Source organism: Amphibalanus amphitrite, unplaced genomic scaffold (genome assembly GCF_019059575.1).
Source record: "Amphibalanus amphitrite isolate SeventyFive unplaced genomic scaffold, NRLGWU_Aamphi_draft 000028F_arrow, whole genome shotgun sequence".
Taxonomy (NCBI): Eukaryota; Metazoa; Arthropoda; class Thecostraca; order Balanomorpha; family Balanidae; genus Amphibalanus; species Amphibalanus amphitrite.
This window is the reverse complement of record NW_024881524.1, coordinates 1,448,109-1,459,755: the sequence shown is the minus strand read 5'-3', so window position 1 is coordinate 1,459,755 and position 11,647 is coordinate 1,448,109. Positions and strand designations below refer to the sequence as shown.

General features: G+C 48.5%; 1 protein-coding gene across 2 annotated transcripts in view; it reads right to left on the bottom strand.

The window, feature by feature from the left end:
• Positions 1-301: 301 nt before the first annotated feature.
• LOC122365699 overlaps positions 302-11,647 on the bottom strand; it is a 59,213-nt gene continuing 47,867 nt past the window's right edge. The window contains exons 4-6 of one of the 2 annotated variants that reach the window (XM_043337138.1): positions 6,814-7,188; positions 1,212-1,950; positions 302-1,019 (exon numbers count right to left, since the gene is read on the bottom strand). In XM_043337138.1, the coding sequence (XP_043193073.1) occupies positions 486-1,019; positions 1,212-1,949 (1,272 nt within the window). In that variant the 5' untranslated portion in view covers position 1,950; positions 6,814-7,188 and the 3' untranslated portion in view covers positions 302-485. Of the gene's footprint in view, positions 1,020-1,211; positions 1,951-2,189; positions 3,664-6,813; positions 7,189-11,647 lie in introns of those variants that run through there. The other variant, XM_043337147.1, reaches the window with a different exon arrangement.

Sequence of the window (11,647 nt, the reverse complement as noted above, 5' to 3'; positions counted from 1 at the left end):
TAATATTTGTTTACTCCTTTCGATGCATGCATCATACACTTTAAGTCGATGGCATGTAGAATGGCATGTAGAGTGTAGTACGCATTGCTGCTGATTGAAAGTATATAGGACTTGGCTGACGGCCTTGTTGGCTGACATTATTTGTACGGGAAACTTTGGACTAGCGTGCCCTGTTGCCTGTTTCTCATTCCTTCACGACTCGATGACTTTTTAAGCCATTAATTTTACCATAAGATTGAGAGGCTTAAATGTATGAATATAATACCTAAAATACACGAAAATACATTTTAAAAGACATCTATTGAGTTATCGTCTGTATTACACTTGTTCAAATAACTGATACGTTTAGGCATCTCCGCCACTCAACATAATTGAGCATTTCTGAAAACATACGGTCTAGGTTTGGACACACTTCTAATTTTCAACAGGCCCCGTGTTTCAAAATCGCTGTCCCCTGATGGTAAAGTGCAGCACGTTTGCCCCGCTCAATAGCTGTGGTATCCGCCGTACCCCTTCGCGTGTCCGCCGCCACCGCAGTATCCGCCGCCGCGTTTCTGCGTGACCACGCGCTCCTGGTTCTGCACCTGGTCCACAATCCGCGTGTTGTACACCTCACGCTGCACGGGCACCGTCACGATCTGGGTGTTGTAGGTGTCGGCGCCACGCACCGTGCTGGCCACCTGCACCACCTCTGTGCGGTACACCACGCGCGGCTGCGACGGCACGCGCACCGTGTTGTACACTTGTTTCACCTCGGTGCGCACCACCCGCTGCGTGTCGGTGACGTAGTCGGTGACGAAGCGCGTGCTGACCACGTTCTGGACGATGGTGCTGCGGACGGGCACCAGCTGAGTGGTGACCGAGGTGCGTGTCACGGTGTTGGCGACGTTCTTGGTGTTGGTGACGTACTGCGGCACCACACGCGTCCGGTAGACGATCGAAGTGACGGGCACCACGTTGACACTGGTCACGGTGACGAAGGTGTCCGGCTGGCGGACCGGCTGAGACACCACCTCCGTCTGTGAACAGGAGGCAACAGCCATTAGTGATAACAATCAACGGGACTTAGAAAGCCTACAGTGAGACGTTTTCTTTGACTACGATTGAGGACAAAACTGCTCTGCCAGCTTTACGCTCTAGATAATTTAATGCTTCACCCTTTTGCCTCACAATATCCATGGTTTCACACATATATCTTCAAATAAACTTACCCTGTACTGGATACTGGTTTTGACGATGGTCTCCGCTGGAACCTGGTAGTAGCTGGTGATCTCGCGGGTGTTGTAGACCGTGCGCAGCTGGGTCTGGGCAGGTCCGGGCACCGGTACCACTTGGGTGCTGATCTGCAGCCGCGGCACCTGCACCACCGTCGGCACCTGCACCTGCGTGTTGACGACGCTGACGCTGGTGCGCACATCCTGGCGCGTCACGTACTGGGTCTGCGTGTTGTACTCGGTGCCGAGCTCGGTGCGGTACACGGTCTGAGTCACCTCGTTGACCTCGTCCGGAAGGCGCACCGTGGAGACCACCTGCTGGGTGTCAACGTTGGTCTCCGTCCGGGTCAGGTACTCCACACGCGTGCCGATGTCGGTGCTTACCACCGTGCTGGTGACGAACGAGGGCACCAGCGTGGTCTGAGTCACCAACTGGGTGTTGACCTGCGGCACCTGGACGGTGCGGACTATCTGCTGGACGGAGGTGCTCACTCGCGGCACCGTGACCACGCGGTCCTGCGGACAGTTGGCGTTGCCGCCGCTGACGAACGTGTTGCCCACGTTGCGGTCATTGCTGCCGCCGCAGCCGGCACCGGTGGCGGGGTTGCAGCCGCCGTCGTTGCTGCTGAAGAGGTTCAGCAGCCCGCTGGAACTGGAGCCCCGGTTGTTGTTGTAGTACTGCGGCGTGGCCACAGACAAAGCCAACAAGGCAGCAGACAGGAAGATGGCCCGCATCCTGAAAAGGTCAAGCCGTCATCACAAGAGGAAGGAGAAGTAACACTTTGAGTGTGCATATTTAACACAATGTTGAAGGAACTTCACGTCATTTGCATAACGTGACTAGACATTTACAAGTAAGGACGAGAAAACGTAATCGAAAAGAGCAGTTTGCTGATCCCCTCGAGAGTTACTTACCGCATTGGTGGTGTTTTTCAAGCAAAAGTTGATCAATCACCAGCAGCTAAATAGATGTAATGTCGTTACCAATGTATACGTTTATTAACACATTGAGCATTCGCATGCACCATCGACTTGAACAATGATTACGGTCCCCATGTTTTGCTAGCGCCTAAATTCATGTTCGGATTGCGACTCAATACTCGCAATAGACGCGCTGAATTTGGCACGTCTAAGCGCACAGTAATTTGAAAGGTTACCTGATAATGTCTGTTTTCAGCCCCCAAACTAGGCACGGCAGCCGGTGCAATTCATTGCCAGACTCATAAGATCGACGATACTCTAATATCTGCGCCCGTATGACCTCCCGTATCCGCCATATCCACCATGGCTCCTGCCGTAGCCTCCGCCGCCACGGCTCTTGCAGGGCAGGTCGATGAACTTGGTGCGCACGACGATGTTGGGGATCACCCTGGTGGAAAGCACCTCCCGGTTGACGATCTGCTCCACGGTCTGAGTGCGCACCACCGGGATCACGTTGCCGGGCTGGGTCACGACGTTCACGTCGGTCCTGTACACGACGCTCACGACCTCCCTGGCCGGCTCTGTGACGGTCACGAAGTTGGTGTTGACGCGGATGTCTGTGTTGGTCACCTGGATCTGCTGTGTCTTCACAATGCGCGAATCAACATACTGGGTGTTGACCACTTGTACAGGCACCACCTGCTGCGAAGTGTAGGTCTTGTAGAGAGTGCGCTCAAACTGGCGGGCAGAGGTAACCTCGACGGTGTTGACCTGAGGCACCACGACCTCCGACTCAACGGGAATCACCCGCTGCGACTGCTGAATCACTGTCGAGGTGCGCACGGCACCGGGCACTTGCACCGTCACCGTCCTGAAGCGCACCTCCTCCTGCACGAACGTGGACACCACTGGCGCAGACGGCTGCGAGACCACGCGCGTTTTCAGCACCTCCTCGGTCCTCGTGACGACCACGTTGGGTCCGGGCACGGGGCGCCGCTCGGTGAAGACGCTGACCTGCGGCACGATCTGCGTGCTGGTGACGAAGATGGTGCGCGTCTGGGTGCGGAACTGGACCGAGGTGCGCAGCTGGGTGGTCTCCAGAGTGGTGGTAAGCTGCCGAATGACGGTGCTGCGAACCACCTGCTCGCTAGTGCGCACCACCTGGCGCACGGCGCCCGGAACCTGCACCGTGCGCGTCACGTAGCGCACCACGTTGCTGGTCCGCACCACCTCCTGGGGCACCACCACGGTGCTGCGGAAGACCGAGGTGCGCACGATCACCGAGGGCACCACTTGCGAGGAGATCACCGTGCGCGTGACGTACTGCACCACTGGCTGGGAGACCACGCGGGTCTGGGTGTCAACCACCAGCCGGTCGGAATACGACGTGATGGTCTTGGCAGGCGGGCAGTAGCGGTTGTTGTTCTCTCCGCCGTCGGGATTCGGAGGAAGGTAGTTGCCATCGAGCTGCTGCAGCTGCGCGCGCGCAGCGGTCACCAGCAAACAGAGACAGAGGGCGGCCAGCATCCTGCCGGAGAGAGGGCCACACCAGTGAGAGGTGATTGGACTGGGAGGCGCGGGCGGCGGCGGGGGCGATCTAAGTCCAATCACTTCTGCACCGGCGTGAACCCTCCCCCGGCTGGTGGGCTGGCCCTCCGGCTGATTGCCGCTGGCCGACCCTGGGCAGCAAGGACTGGACTTACGATCGCCCCCGGCCGGGGCCGCCCGCGCGACACACTGCGCCGCTCGATACCCAGACAGATGCGGCGGGTGTGTCTTCAGTTTCACGTGAGCTGAAGAGTGCGTGTCCTTTAACTTGGGTTCACAGCTGCAAGGTTTCGAAACCGAAGACTCGAACTAGCTGGTTGCGAAACTTTTGCTGCTTGTAGGAGAAGCCCCTTTGAATAAGGCGATAATTATCTCTTCTTATTCTTTACGCCCCAAAAGAATTAATCCAAATATGGCTAAAAAACATTTGTATTCACTACTAGAGGTGTCCTTTTTGGAGATTCAGGTAACCCGCCCCGCCGCGCAACCCTTCTCCAGATACCCACAACTACCCGCATGGGGAACTTCATTGGTAGCAGCCCGCAACAACCCGCATAGCAGCAAAAAAAAAACACACACACACACACATTCTAGCCATATTTTTTCAGGACATTTTTACTGCATATGTGAAGTATTTTAGGCCATGCTCCAGCATATTCATTTTCCATTTTAAAGGGGAAATTTTGTTTTATTTTAGTTGAGAAGTTTCTGATATTTTTGCTACCCGCATAAAACCCACACCAAGGTATTTCCTGGTGATGCAACCCGCTTAAACCCATGCGGGTTTTGTCTACCCGCTCATTGCGGGCTGAGGTGTCGAAAAAGGGCACCTCTATTCACTACCCAGATGCAATGAGGCCTATTACTTGATGGGTTTTTACAGTTCATGACCAAAGACACATCCTTGATCAGACCCAGAAAAAGCCAAACGTGCGCATCAATCGCGGGACATCGTCAACGCATTCATTTGTCATGTCTCGATGGCCACCAGTAAGCCTTGACCAGGCTTCGGTATGCCCCAGCATTGAATCTATTTTTGTCCCGTCACCCCTTCGCAGCTTGACGAACGTCAGGCATTGTAGCTGCACCATTAGAACGACGCATCGATTAATTCACATCAAAACCTCTCCAAACCTCTCGAACTGACGCAAATCGATGTCTGGCAGCCATCTGTGTCTATGATTGCCTATGAATCACGCACGCAGTCGGCTGGAGGCGTTTTTGCGTCGTGTCTCCGCTGGACGTAATCCATGCCGCACAGACGATAGACAGCGAACCGGTCGCGACAAGGCCGGCCGGCCTGTCTGCCGCGGCCCCCAGCCGCAGCCTGAGAGCCTTGCCAAGAGCGCTCTCCTTGGCGGAGGGATGATCTCCTGACTCCTGCCATTTTTGGCGTGATTTGCGTTGATATGTAAATTTGCGTTGCGACATGAAATATCGATATCATGTCTAAGATGCGTTATGTGCCTACCATTAGCTGTTTGGGATCTTTCTATTTTTGTATTGCACTTGAACCAAATCGTTTTCTCTGCTCATGAACCCGAACTCAATGAAGTTGAGAGCTCCATAAAACTAGTTTAACATGTCTTGCTTGGTAAGATTAGAGAAGGGAAAACAGTACCTACGGCGAGATCAATGAAAAGCTTTGTTACAGCTTGTCTTTAATTTACGCAATTGCTATTTAATGCATAATTTAAGGTTCTTGCGCTATAAGGGAAATAATGAGGGTACCTAAAATTATTATTTTTTAACCAATGATGATTTGCCATTCAACCCAGAGAAGTAGGTATGTTAACTTTTTGGCCAGCAAGTTTTGTTGATAATTATGCATTACGATCTTCGTTAAAAAGTTGTTAAAAGATCATTGTGGCTTTACCTAAGGTCGCCGCCATTGCGACCGATGTTGCATGTTTGGCCAGGTGACGCACGACACTAAATTTAGTGTTGAGTTATTTGCACTTGTCAAAACAAGGGACGTAGCAAGATGGGTGGTAAACTCTTATTAAATGACTTATTTGGAAGTCAAACATTACATCCATTGGCCATGTATCTTTTTGGAGGGGGAAATATTTCGTCCAATAAAATTCTGCTTTTGTGATAAGGAAGACAATGATCGACACAAAAAATCGTTCATACTACGGTTCAATATTTTGAATACCAAAAGGACAAGTTCGTTTCAATTTAAGCCTTTTATTTCTAACAGGTGTGACAGCGGCAAATTTAAACAAACAATTGTATCCGCTATTAATAATTTAGGAACAAAACATTGTGAAAAGAAGTTAATGGGGTAATTTGCTGTCACACATGGAAAGGCACAGGGAGAAACGCGTCGTTAAGCGCGTTGCACGCTGCTATGTGAGGATAGACTGTGCCGTACTGGGTTTTCTCCTGTCTTGTCCTTAACAAATTGGAATACTGTATCTCATACTTGTAAGTATATACTCGTATTTGCGGGCTAGGTATAGTTTGGGCACACTTATGTATGAATTTCGAGTTTACTATCAGTTATTGCAATAAATTCATGATAGTGTCAATGATTGCTGTCTTTGCTTAGCAAGTCAATTTATCTTGCATTTTTAACAGCCAGCGTGATTGTGTTGTAGGACTGAAGATATTTCGGAAGTGAACCTTTAAAGCTAGCTGCCGCAACAATAGCCAAGGACCCTCACATTCTTGACATTACATATCACAGCAGCCGTGTCTCTGCTACCTGCTAAACCACTAAGTCCAATCGCATTATAAACATTAGCATAATGAAGAAGTGCTTCATTCCTTTTCATTTGTTTTGTTGATATGCAAAGCAATGAACGAAATTGTCATCATTTACCACCACAATGGGAGGTAAGTTTTTTTCCAGGAGTACAGTCTGTCTTAAAAGTACCGCGCAAAGTAACAGTGGATCCATCAAGCCTGACCGAGGAAGGACTGCTAGATTTGAGTCACCGAAACAATGGATATCCTCGTCCATTCCCCAGGTCAATTAGTTCGGTGACTTTCAAATTATAGCAGGCCCTTCCTCGGTCAGGGTTGATGGATCCACCGTCACTTTGCGCGGTACGACAGACTGTACGGTCTCAACAGGCAAGTCACTTTTTCTCTGAGCACTCGACGACTGACTGGTGTCACTCACCTGATGGTGCAGAGGAGATGCTGCAGTGCTGCTCACTCGGCGGCAGCGAGTGATGTCGGTGAACCGTCCCACCTAGCCTTTATAGGTGGCCGGCGCCGGCTGACCCGACCCCCGAGGCGGTGCGCCCCTCCGCCAGCAGCCAGATTGGCTCCTCCCCGCGGCTCATCACGGCCAGCTCTTCAGGCGGGCACATCCCCCGCGCAGACGAGTCATTAATGCAATCGCGATCGACGGCCGGTGCCGCGGTCGGCGTCGCGACCAGTCAGCCGCGGGGAGGCCGGCTGGACGGGGCAGCGCCGGCTCCCACCGGCCAGCCCACTGCGTGCCGCATGGGTCCCGTCGGCGCACGGGTGGACTGTCTGTCCTCCTACCGAACTGGAAAGAAGTTTGTGCAAGTGATGAACAGAAGAACAGTGCGAGAATCTAACGGCTGCAGTGAAAGGTGTTGCATACCTGTAAAAAGTTTTTACTCAGAAAAGTGAGAAAAGGATAAATTAGCAGGCGGTGTCATATAGCTTATATTTAAAATTGAGAGCCTGTATCAGTGGATGCTTTACGTCGTTATATCCTCTCACGTTCGCTTCGTTAATTAGCCCATATTTACCGTTAGACACAAGCTGTTCATGATGGTGTGCACACTGCACATAGTCCTTAACTACATTTAACACGCGTGTATGTTTACCTAGCACATCAGCATGCAGAGCAGGAATGCTTCTCTTTCCGGCATTATGAGAAGCCTATCGTGCTTGCCACATATGCTTGGAGCAGCTTATCGTCGTTATTTTCTAAGTAGAGAGAGGACTACAAATGTAAGCCTCAGATCATCTGCAGTCAAGCGGACTATGCCCTCGCCGAACTAAGTCCTATTGCTTGTTTCTTAATAACAACCTAAAGTGAGAAGATCTAAAAAACACATGAATGTTAAAATAGAACCATTAAAGACCACAAATGAAATTAAATTTTACGATTTTTTTAGGCATCGCATATGCCTTCCGAAAAGCAAGCAGCTATAGCAATGGTTATGCCTATCATATTGTGATATCTGCTTGTTTTTCTTTTAAAAAGTATGATCAAAAGCTTGTATTCATAGCCCCGGTCAGAAGACACATTAGGTATATCAGTTCTTCTGATATGCGTTGTTGTGCTGATGTGTATGTGTGTCGCCATCGGCATAAAATAAGCCATTATTATTATTTATTATGAATTCATTTACGCGCATTTTATAATTTTCATTTAAGACGTTGTTTCATTGGTAAAACATAATAAACTCTTCTACTGAAGCTAGCGAGGTTAACCCGCGCCCCGCTGGAGGGGGGGGGGCAGAATCTGCCCCCTCCCATTTTTCGCCAAAAGTTGTAAACGCGTTACGCCAGCGACGTCAAACTTTAAGTTCCTTATACATCAATCTAACACTTTCCGTAAAATTTGAGTGAAATACGTCGGAAAATGTTTGAGAAAATGACGTTTGATAAACGTCATGTCACGCCATTTTCGCTTCAAAAACTGCAAAACTTCAAACGCCGCTAACATCTTCATTTCTAAAGCAATCAAGACGTAACAAAAAGGTTATACGTGATTCTACTCTGTCTATCAAATGACGACCTCGGTATTTAAACTCTTGGATTTTGGCCCAATTTTTTCTTCAAAAAACTGACTTTTGGAAAAAAAAACATTCTAAAAAACCAACATTTTGAGTTTATCGAAAAAACGGAATAAATGCTAGAGACGTAGTCTATGTGCACCTACAAACAAATTTTTAGACAAATCAGTTCAAAAATGTGAGAGTTATTCAAACTGTTATGACGTCATGACACACACAATTTTCGAAGAATGAATTGTTTGGAAGTTCCAGACCTTGTACGGAAACAAAAATAGCACCATTCGATTCGCCGTGAAAAACTGCATCAGATAGACACCTCCTTAGGCCTTAACAATCAACTTCAGAATTTGACCTCACTTGACCTGACCTTGACCCGGCCTCGACCTGAAATTCATCCAGATGTGGTCCATATCACTAATTGAGAGTGCCCATTGAATTATATGAATTAAATGACTAATAAATCATGTGTCACACATGCCCTTTCCTATATTTCGTTTTTGGTGGTGACCTGACCTGACCTTGACCTTGACCTTTGCATGACACTGCATGCAACGAATCTTGTCTTGGTAGCTTAAAACACGTTTTGGGCAATCAGTCTCAGTCCGTTCTTCGGCAACTACGGTGCAAGGCCGATACTGTAGAAACTTGCATTTTGTACCCGTGACCCTTGACCTGACTTCTGACCTACTTTAGCAAAAAAAAAAGAGCTCTTAAGATCCGCCTCGTTGAGAGCTTTCGATTGCCGTTTTCACCGTCTTTCTACGACCATCGGTTCGGATGTTAGACAGGGGGGAGGGGGGGGGGGGTCAGAATCCAGGGCGCGTATGGCTGAATAGCCCAGCGGGACGCGGGTTAAATGTGTAGGTATTATCTTCTATGTAGAATCTTCTATTTTAACTCAGGTGTTACGGAAGACCGCGACAGGCTTCCTGCTTGTTATGGTATGCCTGTATTACTTTGGCTTTAAACTAACCAATTCATCTTCTTTCATTGAAGATGCTCCTTCTTACATTGGAAAGCAATTTATGTTTTTAAAAAAATGCTAAGTATAGGATTGGCTCCTATGGCACCTAAAAGCACAAAATTTGGTAGGTAGGTAGCCCCCCCCCCGGAATCCTCGCCATTGTGCAAATTTGGTGACTCTAGGTCAATATTTAGGGGGTTTGGGGGTAAAAATGTAAAAAATGCCGTGACGGCTCAACAGTTATTTCCTTACTTCTTACTGATTAGGTCAGTGAAAAAATTAATAACATCACCGTGCTCAGCACGTCAAGGCGCGTCGAGTACCGATTTTTCTGACCTGGTGACCTGAACCAAGGTCGCTCTGACCTAAAATTTTCAGGTCATATGTAAAAGGCTGCCTCATAGGCCGCGCCGCCGTTTTTACGCTATTTTTGACAAACCTTAGGGGGAGGATCGCATCGAGCCCCCCCCCCCTTTGGGGCTAGGGCTAAATGCCTAGCGTCTATGTGATTTTATTTACGCAGTCCCCGAATATAATGCGTGAAGACAAATATTGCACTGGAAGCGCTTGCCACGATGAACAATGGACAGGTTTTCGATTTCGTCCTGCTGACATTGAACTGGGACCAGCTTCACGGATTAGTATTATTATCAGAGCTGCGGTCTAATGGTAATGACGTCCTGTTTCGGGGAAAATCTCTCAGTTCCTGTTCTTACCAACATACGTGACCATGGTATTCATCGCAACATTGGTCCTCGAAATACAGGTATGCGCATATCACGCGGGTTGTTAATTAATTACTTGAATGCTGACAATTATAATAACAAAGTTCAAGGTTGACGCGTAACTTCATCGTACCTATCTTTAGTTATTTCGTCAAAGGCTGGGAAATGAGGTTACTTTCCACTTTCGCCAAAAGTTTTTTTTTCTGATAAAATTTCGTCAGAATATTTTCATTGCTGATGGACAAAACGAGTTAAACAGAAAAGAAAAGAAAAAGAACGAAAACAAGCAATGTAGCTCTAAAACGGCAGATTTGATAGAGAATAAGCATTACTTTTGCTATCCTGAATAATGTAGGATATCACAATTTGCATGGAGATGATGTGCCTCGGCTCTATCGTTGTTTCCTCAAAGAGATTGGAATATAATAGGGCGAAACTCAACAAATCGCTACACATGAAAATTAAATACTTTAGCTTAGGCTCATGAGTCATCAGGCCAACTATTGAACATCATTTCAGATAACAATTTGCTGCATGTTCTCAGAACAAAGGGGTCATTTGCTCAAAAACAGAAATGCTGATGCTTCAACGGCCCCCTTGTGCAACAACCCAACTCAGAGCCGATTGACCGAGGAGAACGCTGCAGTTTCGTTCACATCGGCTCACAGATGACATTCTGGGACTTCCACAATGCCGACTGATCGGCACATGCCTACCTCGGGAAGCCGCTCCGATATGCAGTGCGCGGCACTCAGCATGGTAACTCCAGACTGGCAAACCCACCACTCCACGGCACATGCAGATCTGCCTATTTACAATGCACCTGTCTGAGCCGTACGCCGGTCTAATGGATCGTCTCCGCTCTGGAGGGCCGGGCAGATGGTCCGGGACATTTCCACGCCACGGACTGTCCGCTCCCAACGTGCGATGTCATGCAGGGGTTTGGGTATGACTTCATGGCATTGTGACGTCATACACGGGAGGGACGCTGGCATTTCTTTTGACATTTTGTCTGAGTAACTGAGTGATAAGATGAGCGCTCGGATGCCTTCACCCGAGAAGGGCTGCAAGGAGCTGCCAAGAAAAAAACAACAACAAAATGTCCAAAAAGCTGGAACGGGATAAACAACAGTTTTTCCACCAATTAGAGATAATTGAAGCTTTCATTTTCACTATTCGATTTACTCTTCAGCAGAAGATTTGATCAGCACAAGTGCACTGCTAAGTCCTGATCTCCTCGGATGAAATGACGAATGTCTGAGAGGATTGCTCCTCGGCGGCCCAAACTTGGTCCCGGGCCCGCGCCGTAGCATCAGGCGCCTCTCACGTTACATAACGGGTAATCGCTCGCCCATCCTAAAACCTATTTTATGTAGGGATTTCCTATAGCGGAAGGCTTAACACGCAAGTAACTTTGATAAATGACCTTGATGGTGCTTAATATTTTAACATTCATTTGTGATATTTTCTCAGGAAGAAATTGCTTACACATCAGCAAGAAAATAATAACAGGTACTATATGTTGATTTGATACAAATAAATTCA